General features: G+C 40.2%; 1 protein-coding gene across 1 annotated transcript in view; it reads right to left on the reverse strand.

Annotated features, from left to right (window-relative positions):
- kcnip4 (Kv channel interacting protein 4) overlaps nucleotides 1-20359 on the reverse strand; it is a 182497-nt gene extending 162138 nt beyond the window's left edge. Inside the window, exon 1 of the mRNA XM_012864890.3 lies at nucleotides 19706-20359. Within this exon, the coding sequence (XP_012720344.1) occupies nucleotides 19706-19790 (85 nt within the window). The 5' untranslated portion in view covers nucleotides 19791-20359. The remainder of the gene's footprint in view (nucleotides 1-19705) is intronic.
- Between the last annotated feature and the right edge of the window lie 217 nt (nucleotides 20360-20576).

The raw sequence follows: 20576 nt of genomic DNA on the forward strand, positions 1-20576 counted from the left end.
AATAGGTTTTCCATTACACAATTGTATATTGGCAGATTTACTGTACATCTATGAATATCCTAACCCTTACTAACTGGAAAAGAATCCAACATGAAAATTTGAAGGAATTTCAACTCAAATAAATATAAAAAGAACAATATAAATGTCTTTGCTATAGCAAGGCCATAAAAAAATATTTTGAGAAAGAGTCAATAATTAAAAAATAGCTAATTCTATTTGGAAGGCAAATTGCAGAACAACATACCTGCCTAAATTACAGTATATGGCATAAAAGCCATTGGAAATAAATACAGCCAGTTATGCAAAAATAAAATAAAAAACTGAAAATAAATGTGCTTAATTCCCCCGGTTCCCTTGACATTTTTTACTAAGACATTTAAATAATCACCGAAGTATGACACTCATCTATTGCAGGTATAGTAAATGCAGATCTGTGCCCACCCTGCAAGCAAACACAGGTAAAAGGAATAAAAGATTGAGCAAAAGCCATGGATCTCCCCTAGAGACACCATTTATCAGAGGACACGTCAGAAGGAAAAATAGGCTGAGACACCTGAAAGGAGGAAGACGACAGAAAGGGTGATCCATCCTTATTAGGTAGATATCTAATGTATCGAGCAGCCAGTCAGAGGCAATAGACTGGTCAGGTTGATCTGTGGCATGGTGCACAAGGAGATGGACATTTTCTATATGGCCCAAAGCTTGGAGGATTGCTGAGGCAGACCTACTGTAAATGGCAAACAAAAATAGCCGCTCCTCTGTTGCTTTGCATTTAAATTGAATCTGTGATGGTCGCAGCGGTGCATGGAAAACACAGAGTGTAGATAAAATTCCAAATGATACCTTGTCTCCATGCGGGATGCTCTGCTACTCAAAGCATGATGCATCACTTTCAGTCGCCATTGCTACATTAATAGTTTCAAGCTTTTTTCCCCACTGTCATGCCCAGAGGGAACAGCTCGACTTCTTGCGGTAACCAGTGAACTTGAGAAAAGAAGCTAAATGGTTTGCACTGTTTGACATTAGGGGCAAACATGCAGATGTGCAGTGGTGGCATGAAGTGAAAGAATGTAATCCCATCCCGACTGGAAACTTTGAAAACCTCCAAAAGGTACTGACTTATTGTACATTTGCAGACCAAATATAGTATGTGCAGTTCAACTTGAATGCAGCTCCAGATGACAAAACACTGTCCCTCCTCTGCAAATCCAGCTTGTGTGTTTGGATGAAGACGAACGCAGCGAAGCGACAGAGCAGTCAGACTAGTGCAGTGTGAAAATCGAGGTATGACAGATTAACGTTGTATCAAATAATGACAATTATAACAAAAGTACAAAGCTAAAGCAGATGTAGTGCTAGTGATTTTTAGATGGCTCATATCTGACCTACTAACACCATCAGCAGTGCTGTGTCTATAAACATAAACCTGTCATGATGAATGACTTTGGAGCAGAACTAAAGAGCACATAGTGGGACGGGTATTGTGATAATTAAATAACAGCAACTTACAGAGACTCAGGGAGAACAAGACATCCAGCACAGGGAGAGTCACAGGCAGTAAAACAATGAGAATAACAGGACATAATGGGCATGGCAACAGGAGGATCCAGCAATGAGAACCGGTTAGCATACATACTGAGGGAGGGGTGGAGAAATGACAACCAAACCAGAAGAGCAATGAGGGGGGATGAGAAAAATCTTTGTCAGAATTATGGCAGGGTAGCTGAGGGAGGGAGACTAATTAACCAGGGGAAGTATCTACCGAAATCTAAAAGGAAATTAACTATAAACAATAATTCTACAAAGAAACAATAATAAACTAGAAAATATAGCACAAAGGAATGACCTAATAAGGCAGTATCTATCTAATAATAAAGAAGACTGTCTATGGCAAAAAGGCAAGATAAGAAATACCTTTATTGTCGAACAATGGGGAAATTCAGGCATAATGGGGATAAAAACAGAGTTACACCCTAGATTAGTAATATGTGTAACAAGAAAATTTAATGTTCCTAAGCAAAAGAGAATGAACTCACCAGAAAGGGGAAAAAATAAAATTGGAATAACACATTCAGATAAAAATGCAATATTCAAGTGAAATAACATTTTATCTTTTACCTTTCAAACGGATGAGGCACACAATGCGGTTTGGGAATGGGACAAATGAGGCTATTACCCATTCATGCACACAGCATTCTTGAGCTTGAGATCATGTAGGTCAAGGCTATCTTAGACGAAATCCTAGTTAAGTTACAAGAATAAAACGTGAATGTTTCCCCACCAAGCGGAGAGAGGAACAGACAGAGCACCTGACGAGTTCCAACGTAGTAGAAAGAAAACACCATTTGGTCTCAAGAAAGACAGATGCTGCTGGATCCTGAACGCCACTGATGGCCAAGTCGAGTGGAAGACAATCATGAAACTATGTTTTCTCATTAAATGTGGTGTGTGTTTGCACTGCTCATCAAAGCAACCAAGCTTGAAAGCATATACAATACAAAAATGAAACATTTGATGGCATTTTAAGCTTTTGGGGGACTTCTTTTTTATGTTGTTGTCTGCTTTCAGAGCTGGATGGTGAGACCTGGGCATGTTGACGGTTATTTTTAATGCCTTTCGCTTGCAAAATAATTTCCATACTCTTTCATATAATGTCCAACCATACAGTCAAATACAATACAGTTTAATGATGGATTAAAGCCCAGCTAATTAATCCGTTAATTTGCATTGCTTGATTATGGTATTTCAGCTTTCTTACTAGGCTTTTTATTGACTTCAGATGATGCCCTCAGCTATTACCTGCTTGTGTGATACACGAAGTTAGCCATGTAAGAAATGGGGCCAAGGGTCGATGTGAGGAGAAATGGAGAGGGGGCTTTATTTTCCTCAGAGCCATTCAAGACAACCTCTGCAGGAGAGCGCAGGAGATTACACTGGTTTACAGCTAAGGTGATGGTGGAGGGGATGTGCGGAAAACATACTCCAGCAGATATGAGCCTACAGGCTTTCAGTGTCCTTGACTTAAAGCTTAAAATGGGGATATTGTGGATCAGACGGCAGAGGACAGGTACAAAATACCCCATTCACATAACGATTTATTCTCTGCACCCTCAGTTGGGGAGAAAGCTCTATGAAACTGTTAAATAAGGAGTTTGTTTTCTGTGTTTGACCTCCAGAGCAGCTGTGGTTACTTAATGCAATTGCAATTAAGACAATTAATTTAATTACAGAGAGCAGAGTCAAACCTAAACTAAAATACCACAAAATGGGAGCAGCAAATTTCCTTCAGAAGTTCACCAAGTATTGAACAGAGTCCACTTGTGTGTAAAATAATCTCCATATCAATCTAACTGTGCTGTTAAGGCTTCTAAAGCATGAAATGCATTAAATAGAGAAACAGCCAATTGGCCCTCGGCAACTCTGGAGGAGCTGGAGGTGGCAGAATCTGTTGGAATTACAAACCATCAGTAGTGAACTTTACAAACCTTTCACTCTCCTTTAGCATCCGCATTCATACCAAGGAGTTCTGTGCAACGCAATTAAGCTATATCAATGAAATAACAGAATCGCGTTTAAAAATCTAGAACAATAACAAAGTTGACAACTGACAGGATGGCTGTATTTCCGCTGTTTTAATCACTAAGACAAATCAGGGTCAATCATACAGTCATCTTTTTATAGAAGTAATGTACCATGTTGGGAGTTTTTACATTGTTTTAGATTCTGAAGTAGTGTTTGATGTAAAGAAAATGATACATAAAGGGTCATGGGCTGAAACAACAGAAATCCCAAGTATGACCATGTGTATATAATAATATGCATTCAGCTGCTCAGCTGAAGACACGAAGGCACTCGGTACTTTAGCCTTTCACTGAAAGCAAATAAAAACACAATCTAGCAGAACAATCCGTGAGCTGTCTACCTTTGCAACACGGTGATGGTATTTGTTTCACTAATGCCTGACGCTGAAGGTAGCTAGTTCATTTCAAGACAGCATTAACTTCACCTTGAACTTTTAGTAATTAGTGATGGGTGTTGCTCCCGTTGATGTGCTATCATGTTAAAGGTATGGTAGATAGTCTTTTTTTGGCTTCAAGTTCCAGGGGGATCACTTTATCTATTAGTTGTCCCACATGCTAATCATTGTCACGTGCTCACCTAATGCCAGTGTGAGTGCTGGTTCCTTGCTAGTTTCCTCTGCACATGCGCACTTCTAGTGTTTATGTATCCATTGAGCTTCGGTTTCAGCCGTTCATTGTAGCTCCACTGCTGTCATTGTATACTTCACTGCACAAACAGAACTAAAAATAAGTAAAATTTTCTTGAAATGAGTTTATTTGTACTTTACTTGAGTAGGTAAATAAGATGATCTGCCAATGGAAAGAGTAATTTCACCCCTAAAGTGAGATAATTAGATATAATGCACTTGAAATAAGACGATGGAAACGAGTTCTTCCTATTTTAAGTGCAAAAATCTTATTCCATTGGCAGATTATCTTATTTACCTACTCAAGTAAAGTACAAATACACTCATTTCAAGAAAATTGTTAACTTATTTTTAGTTCTGTTTTTGCAGTGTTTGAAAATGGCTCAGAGTCACAAAAAGCAAACTGTCTTGTAACTTTATGAGAAGAAGAGGAAGGGTTAAGAAGAAGTAAATAAGACCAGAGTATATTTGGAAGATTCTTTCATGCAATCCCCCTGAGGAGGGGAAGAGCAGGTAGGATGGTCTTGCGTATACGTAGTTACGGTACTTGCTTGTTTCTTACCTACATTTCCGGAAATATTTTACACTCAAACCTTTAAGTCTGTTGCCACCTCGAGCTACCTTCTTCCTCCAAGCCATTATATTGTCTGTTTTGTTAAGCTCTACAAAGGTGCACGATACTGGGGTTGCTAACGACCTCAAGGATTTCACCTCCACTTTCCTTCTGACGAGCCATAAAAGATGTTTACTGCTGCAGGAACAGTGACTTTTTCATATCACAGTATACCAAGAAACCGGTAACCGGTCCATGCCAACATCTGAGGCAGAAAACGAACAAAGCCAATTGCAATGAACAAAACGCCCTTATGGTGAAAACAAGTAGGTGGAAGCATCATGTGGTTAAGAGGCTGAATAAGACTTGAGACTAGGCCTGTGAAGATAAATTATGCTGGATGATACATTATTGCTAAAAATTATTGCGATAAATCATATACATATTGTCATGTAAAGACCTTTTTCAACGAATAAGTATATTCTTTCGACCTCCCGGCTCAGACATATTAAGCGGGTGGCGTCATTTGGTTTAAATCCAAAGAACTCCCAGCCTTCAGCTGTCGTATTTGGCTTTGACACCAATTGAATTGCTTTTCAAACTAACGTTTCTCTGGCTCTCCCTCAGAAGACTCTCATGTTAACTTTGAGCATGTGCCTATCTGACACAAGCTGGGTTTCGCCCCCCGAAAGTCTAGGTTTTTTGTTTATTTTAAAATTTTCAATGTTTGAGAGTGACATAAAAAGGGTCAGTAAAGTTCCAATAATAAGCTAATGCTAGCTGTTATTAGCTTGACGCACAATACGGCACCCGGTTGAGGCTGCACCCCTCCTTTAAGCTGCATCACGCAACACTCCTCACGCTTCCAATTCCCCTTTCTGTGGGCACCTCCCACAACCCGCCAGACCACTACCGCTGGGATTACCCCATTTTCTGTGGGAAACCTTGGCAAGACTTGACCGCTTCTAATATTAAGGAAACAAAGAGGGTTGAGCAGACGCCGATGCATCGTACGGAAACCTTTTGTCATCCCATCTAAGACAGAGGCGACGGAAACACAAGGGGAAAAAAGCAAGCATGCATACTCAAATGTGAATGAAATTTATTGCGCGATTAATTGATTTGATTATCGTGACAGGCCTACTTGAGACTGGGGCAGATGTTCACCTTGAAGCAGGACAACAACACTACACGTTATTGTAGCCAGAGCAACAATAACATTGTTTAGATCAAAGCTCAGTCCAGACCAAAAGCCAAATCAGCGTCTGTGGCAAGACGAGAAATAGCCTATTTTTCAGCTGCTGACTAAGCTTGAGTTATTTGCGAAGACCAATAAGCAAAACTATAAGCCTCTATATCTGCCAAAATGGTAGATACATACCCCAAAAGACTCAAAGCTGTAATTGCTGTGAAAGTGGGATCTGATATTAGCTAAGGGGGGCTCAATACAAATCGACCCCTTATTTGTAAATTATTTGAAAACCATCATCATTTTCTATTTACTTTCAAATGATGCACTATTTTGTGCTTGTTTATCCAATAAAACCCAGTAAAATACATTTAAGATTACGCTTGTAATGTGATGACAGCTAAAAACAAATGAAAATAAAAGTTATGAATACATTTGCAAGGTGCTGAACGTGCATCTTGCCCTGAATCTTTGCCTAAAACATTTTTCCCTGGCTACAGCTTTAATCAATGTGTCAAAGCTACATTGCGGCATAGCTTAAATGTCACAATGTCTGATTTGAGGAAATAACAGCCTGTCATTTATAGCCACCTCTTGTCTATATTTTCATTCCAGATGTGTATCCAACCGTTTGACTTTTAAAGGGAGATTGATCCTTTAGAAATTTTCAATCTGCAACCAATCACGGAGAACAGGGAAACCATTTTCAGAGCAGTCATTTTCATCCACGGTTCCAAGTGCAGTGCCTGAGGAATATGAAATATGAAAGAGGAAAAGGGAAAAAACACAGAAGCCCAGAGTTCCTGTGGGACTGCAGTAAGAAAAAGTCACTCAATAAAACATTTAATGTTCAATACCAGTTCCTAGAAATATTTGAGCTTCTGTTTCTTGACTTTATTAGAACTGCCAAGAATGTACAGCACCTATGCATGACTAAATGAGCACAAACTGATGACACTCGCTGAATTCCCCCAATATCTGACGGCTCGTGGTGCATCGGGACGTTCTCACAGCCAAGGCAATTGACAGCTGGGTACATCGAGTTCACAAAGACCTTAAAACAATTGATATATGGGAACAGAAACTGTGCTGAGCAGCAGAAAGAGAATGAGAATGCAAACCTGCAAACTTAGAACAGTCTGCCTTTTTCTGTTAAGTTAAGGCAATATTTCAGTGATTATAATGAGACTTTAGAGGTTAGTTAAGCAAAACCCTTGAGGTATAGCTGATTGCAGTTGATTGTCATTGAAGTAATCATAGCCTTCAACAAAAATACCCAAGCAATTCATCTCAGTCTAGAAAACAAGGAACTACAAATTGTCTTCCATGTTATGTCTTCCAGCAGTTATGTGAAGGGCTATAAACCAAGCACTTTCTATAAAATGTTAGTTCGATGAGCTTGACTTCATTTTCATATGTTGAAGGACTCCTCCGGGCTTCTGAAGGGTTTTCTACAATTTCTCTTAAATTTGCTTTTTTTCTTCCCCCGGTCCGTCAGTCACGAAACAGTTTGGACCAGTAACGGGTGTTTCCTAGCATCATATGCAAAACAAAAGAGATAACAGCGAAATTATCACATTCCTAAAATCAAAACGGCCAAACAAGTCATCTAAGAAAAGTATCGATGAACAAGTTAAAGTCTTTCTGATGCAGCTCTGAACTAGTTGCCAGGAACTTTGCTTTCTAGTTGGAACTAAAAAACGGGACTCACGTGAAGTGCATCTAAAAAGATATTGTCTATTGCTGTGACTGGGTGGGAAAAAATAATGAATCAGAATTGTGTTGGAGAGCTCTCCTTGGAATCTAACGCGGCATAAAGATGCAAAATTAGGGCAATTTTTCTCAAAATCTCAAGATTTTGAGTATTTTTTATTTATTTTTTTTAAACACACACAAACAAGGTGTATAGAAATGGCTATCAGCTACAATTCAAGCTAAATGTTATCCAGAAATCAGCCAACAGTGATTCCTTCGGACACCGGAGCTCATATCTCAATCCGTGAGCACACGACTAAAAATAACCCCGTCATTCATTCCACTCAGAGGGACTCTCGTTTACAAACATTAGGGCGAACGGGAGGACTGATTACTCGCTCCGGCGAGCGATAATTCAAAGGGACGGTGAAAAAGAGACAACCCACGGGCTGGGGCCGAATGCTAATCCGGACGACGGCGGAGAAATGCAACCAGTGGTCTCTGAAGGGTCGCTTGGATGCTGCAAGCGTTAAAAAATAATAAATAAATAAAAACACATGACTCCTGTCGCTGAGCACCTGTGCAGGCGCAGCCCCCCTCATTCATTTCAATAAGATCAATTTGACAGCACAGCGCGCTAGAAGCCTGTGGAAAGGAATGAGGAAAAAACTGAAAAACGTGCAGCAAAACCAAAACAAGTTGGCTGATTTTGAAAACAGTGAGAACTGCTGTGTTAATATATGAAAATATACTGTACACACGTCCCCTGAGAGGAGTCCCTGGACGTGGAAAACTGTAATCACCCTTTTTCAGCTTCGACGGCGACACTTTAGTGACGAGCTAATCATGAGCTAATTGCCTCTGGTAATTAATAATGTGTAAAATTAGAGGGCTGCTGAAGGACACAAACTTCTGCAGTTACAGCAATGGATGTGTTCGACCGCGGCAAGAAAAGATGAAGACTGAGGGACAAATGAATTAGATGGGAAGATCATGGTTTTGGTTAGAAATAACACGAGACCCTTACAGCCAGCGGTTGAGATATAGACGCCTGGTGAGGCGAGGCGTCACCTCTAACTTAACTCATCCGCTGGTTTCAATGAAACCTGCAGTGCAGTCAAGACGCGGTGAGCAAAAAACAATCTGTGCTGCTCTGGTTCGGAAGCAGAAACCAGAGACCAGAGGGAGGCGGGGAGGCTGAAACAGAGAGACGGTGAGCTGAACCTGCGAGGAGGCCGGTACGGTTACACGTATCACAGACGTCATTCAGCTCCACACAAAAGGCGGTGGAGCCAGAAAAAGGGGGTCATGGTGAAAGGTTAAAGGGGGAAGGCTGGAAGAAGGCCGTTTCCAGTCGACACTGATACTTTTTTTTCCATTATACTGTTACTCGGCAAGTATTTCAATGCTTCTGTTTCACATTGTTATATGAAATATTTGTTGTTGTTTTTTTTTTGGGCATGTACAATAATTATTCTGTGCACTTTTTTCTCAACTTGGAATCAAGCATGATGAAATGAGGTTTAAATTTTGGTGCAGCGTGCTCACTGGATGGTGATTAATTGTTTAAATTAAATCAGCTTGGTTTCAATTATTTTGCCGGAATCTAATTTCGACTGGGGTCTGAACTTTGATTGGGCCATTTGAACATGAATATATTTTGATCAAAACCTTTCCATTGTATCTCCGGCTGTATTTTGCAGCCTATCACACGCTGTCTGCTGGGACCATCCTCTTAGTAGCTCCATCCATGTTCCCGTCAAATGTAAACAGTTTTTTTTTTCTGTCCCTGCATCCTCACTGCACAATGCTACCACCACCTCCATGCTTTTTGTGTTCTTTTAAAGGTGACATGAAGAAATGTGAGAATGTTACTTTTGCAAGACACCATATTAAATTTTTTAGCATGTTTTTTCCAGATATGTGGGTAGTTAAAAAAAGTCTGTTCTTTTTTTTTTTTTTTATCACAAACCTATTGCACACATGTCTCAGGGTTACTTAAAAACGGTTACATTTCAAGTTAACCATTTATGTGCGGGCATGAACACAAACATTTAACTTCTGATCTTGACATACGCAGATGCTCGTTAGGGGAGCGAAGGAAATCAGATGTCGGTACACTCGGCTTGAAAGAAAAACGTTACGCAACACGGGTTACCATCTGCTGCTGTTTTGCTTGTCCGAGCAAGGCCGGTGAAAAGTTTACGTGCCACCGAGAAAATGCATTGGTTTACTTTGCTGCGTTTGAAGTAAGTGATGTTTATTTAAAGTCATTTTAATCAAAGGTATCGGGATGCTATGAAATGATTTATGCATATGGATCTCAAAGAACAGCTCAAATTAAATCTTTGAGGGCAACGTCTTTACTGCTGACTAATCGATATTCACAGCCTCATTCTGGACAAAAAAGAACGATCTACCTATAAACCACTGGCCATAAATGCTGTGTTTGGCATAAACCTGCACTGTTTTATGGGGCCGAGACAGAAGGCATTGTTGAGCAGACCTGATTGCCAACCAGAGCTGCCTGCAGGTATCAAATATTCAGTGTTTGGCTGGGGATTATGGGCTTTGAACGCGCTGTCCTCATGGGACAGGTGGAACATGAACTGCTAATAGCTATCAGGAAACCAAAGAGAGGGAAACAAAGAAGGCCTTTTGCATCATTGTGCGGGAGCTTGCACACACACAAGCTCACGAGTGCACACTGAGGAGTAAGTGAATGCCTTTTTATATGGCTGTACACTGGATGAGTAACTTAACATGTCATGGTACGAAAAGCACATGAACAGACTTTCTCCCAGTAGGCTTAGACAATTATTCCACAATCTTCGAAAGAGATGACAAGACTATTTTCTGATGTGATTTAAAAGAGTATAGTTTTCCAAAAGGCTTTGATTACAAACCAACAAGCATATAAGGACGCAGCGTGTTATAGATCGTCACTGTAACCCCAGATATTAGGAGTAAATTGAGGTTCAAATGGAAGGTAAGTCACTTTGACAATCAACTTCTTGGTCAGAATATTTGAAAACTCCTTTTCAACTGCAGTTGAACAGGAAACAGTATTGGAAACCAACATTTGGATTCTTGGAGGAAAAAAGAAAATCTTCTCCTTCTGCCTATGGTGTATGAAGATACATGGCATTAAGTGAATCATGTAATTAATCAGTAAACTGTATGTCTGCCACAAACAATTTGGGACATTTCCTACAAAGATTGCTGCAACTCGGGATCGCCACGTAACACAAACATGCACCAGACCTGCTGAATCAACACAAATTCTACGCAAACGTCCAAACGATGACAAGATAATTACGTTAATAGCTTTGTGGTGCACATCGACATGCACAATGTTTGAAGTACTGTAGCTCTAACTGCAAGGTAGCATAATCTATTTTCTGATTCATACACTTAATTTACGTATGACAAAATGTTTTACCAAAATAGACAAAATAACACCTGGTATAAGTGTTAATATAGAGATATGAACGTTTAATTCAGTCTAATTTTTTTATTTTATAAAGAAAGTATATCTTTAGTGTACAATTGTGTGCTACATTATACAAACAGATTGTATTACTCAGGAGCAAATAATCATACTACACTAAAATAAATTGTTTTTCAAGACAAAGACGGATATTTGTTATTGCGCATTCAAATCATTTTTTATTGCGGAAACAAGGATCTGGTTCATGCAAATGCATTTACCACCAGTCCTGTACGATTTCTGTCTTTCTGGTGATTTTGTATTCTTTAATGATCAACAATAAGGGCGGTTGCTACAGGTTTCACCATTTTTTTGTGCGTGTCTGCCACTCCTCTTTAAACATGTGGGGATCCGTCTTATTGCTTATCTTGTCTCATTCTTTTACGAGGTACGGCGCATGTTCCAGCTCACAGGATCCGTCAGGGCTCGGCGCCTCCTCCTGATAAAAGCGCTGTGCTTCTGCGCGCATGCGGCTGCTCTGCCCCGCTCGCTCCACATGGTCTGCCTTGCCACAATCACAACCTGCTTATTTTTTTAATTAAGCATCTTTACAAAACATTACACAGGATTCATTCACACCTACATTGGGACTACTGCTGTACTGATTGCATAAACTGATCATCCGTAACTACTCTGTTTTTGCTCGATAGAGCTGAGTTTGCTTTGTTCGTGTCTCCCTGTGCTTTTGTTGGGGCTAAAGGAGCCAAGCTGTAATGAGTTGTGTCATCACCACATTAGCCTGAGAAGGAGTTATAGATATTTGTTTGGTTCTTTCATTTACACAAATCGCATTAGCCCAAGTTGCCCGGGGAGTTTACTACTTCACTGCTACAAATACAGTACTCTTGCTGACCTTTTCAAGTTGTCCTTAAACATCAGTGTTGTGGTGTTAGCTTGTAGCATTAGCTTGAAGCGTTAGCAGAGTCAGCATGTGGCATCATTTGGCATTTAATTTTTTCCTGTCTATTTGCCTCAGGGAAAGAACCTCCAAACAACTAATGACAAGGAGTCTGTGCCTCCTTGTCCCAATCCCTAACCCTATGGGTCAAGGGCTGATTGAGTGAGTAGGTTATCCAGTAGTCCATCTGATACCTAAATACTGACCTACGGATTGGAGTTTTGACCCAGTGCCTAGTCCCCCTGGATACCTCTGTCTGATTCTGCCTTTCGTGTCTGACCTCTGCCTGGATTCTGGACTTCCTACTCCAACCGTATGTGTTGTGCTTGTGATGCTTCCTCCAAGCACCAGTCCCTGTGATTTTCCCAGTGTCACCTCCTGGACTCGCACGGAGCTCCAGGTCCTGCTTGTTGGAGCCGGTGCCACCTCCCGGACTCTGAGATGGTTAATAGCTTTGTTTTAGTGCTTTCATGATCCGACTGATCCCTGCACAGCCACTAACCTGTCTCCCTCCTCTATAGGGGCTCCTGTGTGTGCTCCCGGCTGTTTCCAGACACCCACCAGAACCTGCTTTTTAGATGAAAGTTTTGAACCTACTTCAGGCGTCCGACTGAATTACCGGGTATCCCATATTCGTCGTTACATCATATATTTGTTTCCACCTGATAATGCATCAACTTCAGTACTGCATTAGCAAGGATTTATGGTATCTTAAAATTTAGATTTGGTCTGTAAATGATGGTTTCATGGGGGCCTGTCTCTTGATTTGCATGAAATATAACCTAAAAAAAAAAAAATGTTTTAGACTTCTTACTTGCTCCCAGTGTGGCATGCCCAAAAAACCTCAAAAGGAGGTGCCCTGGAGGTATCATGATCAGACGCCCAAACCACATTAGAAAACTTTTAATGCAGAGGAGCAGAGGCGCTCCATCTGCTCTCCATCCAAGGGGATTTTGAACTTGCCACCATAAGCAAACACAAAAACTGTGAATTTTGGTACCAATGGCACCCCATACTCGCTCTTTATAGAAGTGCAGGCAGCAGTTGCACCAATGTCTATGGGTTTCAAATAAAAAATAAAAAAAATCTAAAACTGGTCCAAAGAAACTTGCTAATGCTTAAACCTGCCTTGCAAAGGGGAATTTCTGTGCAGAGAAGCATTAAATGTTGCGACTTGTTGGCTCAGGAAGTGTACTCATGGGTTACATTAGCTGCAAGATTTAAGACTAATATATCAGCTACTGTTAAATGCAGCAACATTGACTAATTTCTAAATCTTTATTTAAATTAAGTGTAACCTATTATATTTTAGGAGATGGTTTGACCTTTGATCGTATGTCTTACATAAGGAACATCTAACAGCGGAGGTGTTAACTCATGGAAAATGGATTTAAAAAAAGAACAAAAGCCAGCAGCATGGGGAAAAGAACAATACCATTGAAGTAAACTTGGCAATTAACGCATTGTGAGAAAAAGTAGTGGGGGAAAAAAAAAAAAAAACTTGTTTAGGATTTACCGCGGGCCACTGCACCCAATATGTAAGCATGGAGAGCTCATAAACATCGTAGTACTCCAGCATTGTTTAATTATAAAGAACACAGCCAACAAATTATTCAGCTGCAGTGAACTCCGCTGAAGGGAAATGCACTGACGAGTTGAGCGAGCACACGGAAATCAATGCAGGCTTTTAAATGCTCAGCAAAGCTTAGTTATCGCCGCAAAAATAAAACTTTTACCGCCGGTTGTTTTAAAAAAAGGAGGATAGGAGGGCAAGCCCTTTTATCACAAAGAATTTGCCCACATTAACCCTTTTACATGTCTGTACACCCGTCCTGATGAGAGGGGAAGGATGATACATGGCAGACGTCTCGGCGCTGGACAGCTCGACAAACTGTGAAGATGTGGTGAAAGATTAGGAAAAAGTAACCCACTGACCCTAAAACAAATGATGCATTTAGCAGTGGGAAGGAGAACATGTTTAAAAGCATCACCTTTCACAACCAAACATAATTGATTAAAATTGCAGACACTGAAAAGGGTCACTTGAGATAACTAAGCTTTAGGAGATCTACGTGATCTTGATGGATGCCAGCAGCGCTAACTGCTCATAAGTCACAGAGGCCGTGCTGGAGAGGATGAAGATTTGCCTTTGTGTGCGCAGCCAATAATTTTCAGGTTCTTTTTTTTTTTTTTTTTTTTTAAAAGGGCTGAATATGTGCTGACACTGCTGTTTGGATTTATAACCTGGGAACATGCGCATCTGTAATTTGTTTCCCCCCACTCCTCAACATTCAGAAAACCCAAGGCCCGCTTGTGCTGCAGCAGTGGGATGAATACCAATGATGGTCTGCTGTAGTCTTTATCTCTTTATCGCCTTCTCTGCGGATCCGGTTTCGTCAATAAACGATTTTCCTGCGCTCAGTGAAGATATCTGATGAATTATTTTCATCGATTTCATATCAGTCCCAGGATGACGTCGTACACCGTAGCAATGACAGGAGCAGACGTTTAACACACATCTTGTTCATAGATCTTTAAGCGCAAGGAGACGACAGGGTGGTACAGATGTGATGGAGAATCTTGGGAAATCATGTGATCAATGAAGTAAGGGGGCTGTTCTAGGACAGTGAACACTACAATTAACCCCCCCCCCCCGTCTGGTAACTGACTCAGTCTATTATTCTTGTCCACTGGTCACCCATTTAGGCAGTCATTCCTGCTTTCACTCAGGTCAAACTCAGTTTCTTGTATGTACAACTCAGACTGTGTCAAAAAACACGTTTTATAAATAAAAGAAACCACTCTAATGTAAACTATACATTAAATAAGAGACGGGGGCTTTGATTTATTTATTTTTTCATAGCAATTTATTCCCAAATATCTTTACAAATCAGGAAATGTAAAGACTGCCTCAAGTTGGAGTGATACCTACATCCATCTCTGCAGACAGGGACCCAGTCCATCTATCTAATTATGGCTCCCACGTGTTATCATTCCTAAACAAAAAGGCAGTATTCTTGAACTCCTTAGCTTTAGACAAAGACTGACCTCAAACTCTGAGGAGGGAGACTTCTGGTCTTGGATGAGGTCAGAGAGCGTGAACACTTGCAGTTGACATACAAGGATTGGGCTTGGCCTTCCAAGCATCCCCAACAATACTCTTAAAAAAAAAACACAGTTGTATGCATTTTCCTGATTCACAAAATAAAAGAACAGCGCAAGCCCCATGACAACCTCGGCAATTCTGCTGTGATCCACTGTTCCACAGCCTGGACAAAAGTCATCCTGCTAATCCTGAATCCAAGTTCCATCAATGAGTCAGAGTCTCCTTTCCAACACCCTAAAAGCAAACTATGCCAGGGAAGCTGAAGAGTGACTCCTCGATAGTTAGAACATACTAAGCCCATCCCAGTCTGCCAGTCCAGGTGTCATTCCAGTCCTTAAGAGAAACGCTGAACTCAACAGTCCCGCAACATCCAGAGTCTTCAGCATCTCGAGGTAAATCTCATCTGCTCTACACTCCTGCTGCCTACATTGGTGGCCTCAGACATTTTAAAATTTTAATTTGGGTTAGGGATGCACAATATCAAAGATTTGTTTAACTATTAAACAATAACCGATCACTCATTAACCATAAATGAGCAAAATTTCACCACTAGGCGTGCTGTTGAACACCCTATACCTCCAAAATCCATGCACCAGAGCAATTATCCGCTTCAGTTTTACAATTTTAGATGCGTTGAATGTACGGCCCGTCTTCACGGCAGTCTCAAACAGCTGAATGTGTTGGTCTTTGCGCTATAAATCGAGCTAGAGCTTCCCCAAGGTCTTTTCATTTCACCATTGTGTTCAGACTATGGCCGGCATGCGAAAAGTTAAGTCAGAGGAACTACAAGAATGGTCATAAACCATTTAAAAAGGAAACTAAATTGTATGGAGGCATGTTGGAGTCCGTCATTAAAACTGCTACAACAGAGAACAAGTTGGGTTGAGGTAGCCGGTTCTGGTCTTTTCACTCCTTTCACTTTTCATGCTTTGATTATTTTGCTCTCCACATTTTAGATTGAAAAGGAGCTGTGTGCCACAGGATCTAAAATTGTAACTTCCTCTGAGACGTTTTGTGGAAGTGGCAATTGACCTGGAGACTTCAGAAGACACCAGGAAGGCTAAAATATTAGATGAAAATGGCTCTGTTTTGTCGTTCCATTACATATTGATGCACAGAAGATGATGTTGGATTTGGAAATGTTCGCAGCCTTTTAGAAATCTCAGAGTTAAAGAAATGAACTAAATGTTCTACATAGAATATATACATAGACACTAATGGTTCTATCTCCTAAGATCACACCATGCTTAAACCCTTCTAGTATGTCAATTGAAGGTAAATTTCAATTTGCTTTTGCTTTAACTGCTCTCTCACGGTCATATGGGGGGGGGGGGGGCAAGGCCACAACAGGTAGGCTTGAAATAAGTGCTTTAAACGACATTAGTTACAGTTGTGAAAGAGAAATAGGAGTTGGATAAAACTGATATTGGCAGGTTCAAAGCTTTGCAAATACCAGAGGACGGAAATTTGGCTACAAGAGTCACTACAGTTCATTTTAATCCAACCAACAATCTACATTAGCTCACTAAATGCAATAGAAAGATGGACGCCACACGGGGAAACAATTCATTTGTATCCTTCTGGTTCAGTCACATCTCACTAATCCCACATTAAGAAGCAATAAAACACATTCTGGATGCCCAGTCTAAGCATAAAGTTCTGCCACGAACTTGATGTATAATGTGCAATAACTACTGAGCACTGCAGCTGGCAACCTTTATTCTTTATTGAATGTAATCTGCCAGTAATCCTCCATAACCCAAGGTTTAATCTTGCTAAAGCTGTTGATTCACTATATGTCTTATTAGAAAAGATAACCCAAAGTCTCTTCCAGTGTGCTGTTGGATCTTAGAATTGTTAAATATTTACTTGAATCACCAGTTTCAGGCCAACAATATTCAGTGGTGTCTTACAACCCAAAGCAGCCTAATAACTTTTCCACCTTAATCCACTGCCTTTCTCTGATAAAAGGCCAGCCTGTCTGATGACAACCTTTCGTTCAAGTGAAACAGAAACAATGATTATCGACCCACCTGAAATATTTTTGAACATTAGTCAACTATTCGTATCCCTCTTTACATCCATTTGGTTAAGGTTTGTAAATTGAGAGTAATGTTTTTCTGCTTTTTTTTTCCTTTTAAGAAACGTTGCAAAAGTCAAACCTGTTCTGCTGTCTGCTGAACTAGAAAAAAAACCTGTTCATCAGTTTGATTTCCTGCACAAGTGTGAGAACTAAAAACGACTGAGCCTTCGAGGCTGTAAAATGACCAACCCCCAGAGGTGCATTATTGTAAATCACTGAAATTAACTATTGTAAGCTTGACACAAGTAATAATTGGGTAAACTAATTGGACGTTTTTAATAAAAATAAAGACAAAAAGTAAAAAATCTACAGATTTGAATATTTGACACATTATGCTTCTGTAGTATTGTCAATAATGTAATCAAAAAGCTGCCATTGTTTTCCCAACCCCTTTTACATTTTTTTTTATAGAAAATGTGTAAAATGTATTTTTTTTTTTTATCGATGTACAGCACTTTGGTCAACGGTGTTGGGTTAAAGTGCTTTATAAATATTGTGTTGTGTTTAACAACCTATTTTCTCAGTCAACCAGGTAGTTCTAGGAAAAAAATATAAACTTTCTTAAACGGATCAAGTTCTGGCAAATACTTGTTTAAGAATTATATGCTGATCTACTTTTTATACATCACAGTTTGTGTAGTCATCTTCTTATGCATTTTCCTATCCAGGTGGCTAATTACCATATTTTTCTGAGTATAAGTCACACTTTTTTTCATGGTTTGGCTGATCCTCCAACTTATAGTCAGGTGTGATGTATATAAAGCATATAACATGATTTTAAAAAGGTAATTCATACTGACCAAAATCAAACAAGGAGTCAACAATACCGTCTTCAGCTGCAAGAGGGCTCGCTAGGCTTGTGAAAACTATATGTCGCTCCTGTACCACTTAAAAATTAATTGAAAAATTAACTTTTAGATCACAGACTGAACATACATTAGTTGTTTTGCTGTTTCAGTATGGATTGTAGCAGAGGAGTGTTGCGTGGTGCAACCGAAAGGAGTGCCTAGACCGCGACAGAACCCTGTCCGTGAAGCTAACAACAGCTAGCATTGGCCTACGTTATCCTGAAGGTTCACAACTTTGCTGATACACATTCAAGAGCTTTACTGACTTTTCTATGTTGCTCCCAAACACTTGTGTTGTACTAGCTTAGCACTTTTACGCGTATTCAGCGTAACGTTTTCAGCATAACGGTCCATTGCGCTGAAATGTGCTGGCGAGAACATTGCCAGTAACTTGCTAGTTTGAGTTGCTTGTCTGTTATGCTAATTTACCCCATTCAACCTCCCAGGCATGTTCCATGTTATTCGACCTATTGTGGGTGCAATTGTGTAATTTAATAAATTGCCTTACCAGATTAAATGTTGGTTTTTAGTCTTGGATATTGTGAAATAATAGAAATAAATGTGACTTATAGTCCGATGTAACTTCTATATGTATATTTCCTCTTTATGACATAATTTTTGACTGATGCGACTTATATTCTGGAGCGACTTATGTTCTGAAAAATACAGTATACCCTGAGGGTAGGGGGGTGAAGGAAGTTTTCTCAGTCTTTTTGTATCATGTCTGATTCATCAGATTTGATCAAAATTTCAGAAATAGTTATACAATTATACTTTTTGGTGTTGCTTGGTTAAAAAAACATTTAAGGACCCTTTTATTTTATGAAACATTTGATGTTAGCACCAGTACTTTGGTATAATCCTCTTCAGCTGTGGAGCTCAAACTATACAACATAGGCATGTACTTCATAAAGTCACAATTTATAATCCACTAGAAGCTTTCTTGTTTCAACAATAATTTCCGCTATATAGATTACAATGATTCACATTCAGTCCAGCAGCTCACAAGGCATGAACCTGACCAACTATCGAGTCAGATCTCCTCTAAAAGCTATTCTGGTGCAATGCCACATCCACACCACAAAGGAGAGAAATGTTTCCTCCAAACAGTATTTAGGGCACCTCCGCTCTGCTTTGGTCCAATAATTTAATCCATCTGCTATTTTGTTAACTCAAATTGTTTGGCTTTGACAAGTTTAAATGATTAAAGGGAAAGAAAATTCTTCATAATTTCATTATTTTTTTAATTCTGATTTATGATGTTTGTCTCATTTTGTACAGTGATTTGTGACTGTGTGAAAAGCAATGAATAATTTATTCAAACTGAAAATGATAAAATGCATATACACCAACAAAAAAAGGAGAAAACTTCAACAAAGTTCTGCAGACATCTCGAAACGTTGATACCCTAATTACTGCAGATGAAATTGCGTTTCATGTTTGGTTTCAATTCAAAAGTCTTCCACAGCACATCCTTTTGTGCAGAGCATGTCATAAATCCAACATAACTCTGGAAATCCTCAAAGTTCACAAGCAGGCTTTGCAGGAAAAATACATTTGAAATCCCATTCAGTACTGATGGGGTTAGACAAAACCTCAGCAGATTTTGCAAAAGCATGCCAGCTCAAGGTCTTACCGGTGTTGAGCGTGCCTGTGATAAGTCTGAACAGGTACTGTGCGAACTTGAAGATCTCACGCTTGCACCGTTTCCTACAGCTCATCTTTGCTCCTAGGGGGGAAAATGGGGAGCTTTGAGGGGTCAGCTCAAAACTAAGACGCCGCCTCCGCTTTAAAAGAAAGGAAATATCCAAGGAAGACTTAGTTTGATGGAATGCCACAAAAGGGGCAAGTGTCCACTTTGGTCCTCCAGACTTCTAGCTGTCAGCGAGGCCCCCCGAGTCTGCCTGCAGCTGGAGAGATCCTCATCAGTGGGTGGAGGGCAGCGAGAGGAGGGAGGGTAAGTGCAAAGGTGTCCGAGTACGGCTCCACGGTATGCCTGTCTGATCAACACCGGAGCAACGGAAAGCAGCGTGATCTCTTGTCAGGTCATTAATGTTTGCTTTCCCGGCTTTTTACCCTTCAGAAGATATAGAGAGCTCCTTTATTTTATTTTCCTCCAAAACTCCCTCCTCCTCTTCACACTTTTTCCGTGCTCAGACAAGAGACTACCCTGCTGGCTTTACAACACAGTGGGTCTCTCCCTCTCAGTCTCTCACAAACAAACACACACTCCCACACTTGATCTCGTAGTGAGCCTGCTGCTCGCTCTACTCAACACCATCTGTGGATGTTTTACCCTCACTGACGGTTGCCATGGGAGGTGTGGTCTGATTGGCCCAAGCCAAAGAGGAGGAGGAGGAGAAGGGAGAGATAGAAGGTACACTAGGAGGGGGAGAGAAAGAGAGGAGAGTTAAGGGGAAAGTGTCCACTTCAATGAATCACCGCTGACAGTACATTATGGCTGCTGTGTGATGTGTAACTGAACGTTCTTTCAACTTGTGACAGTA

This window comes from Fundulus heteroclitus, chromosome 14 (assembly GCF_011125445.2).
Source record: "Fundulus heteroclitus isolate FHET01 chromosome 14, MU-UCD_Fhet_4.1, whole genome shotgun sequence".
NCBI classification, from domain to species: Eukaryota; Metazoa; Chordata; class Actinopteri; order Cyprinodontiformes; family Fundulidae; genus Fundulus; species Fundulus heteroclitus.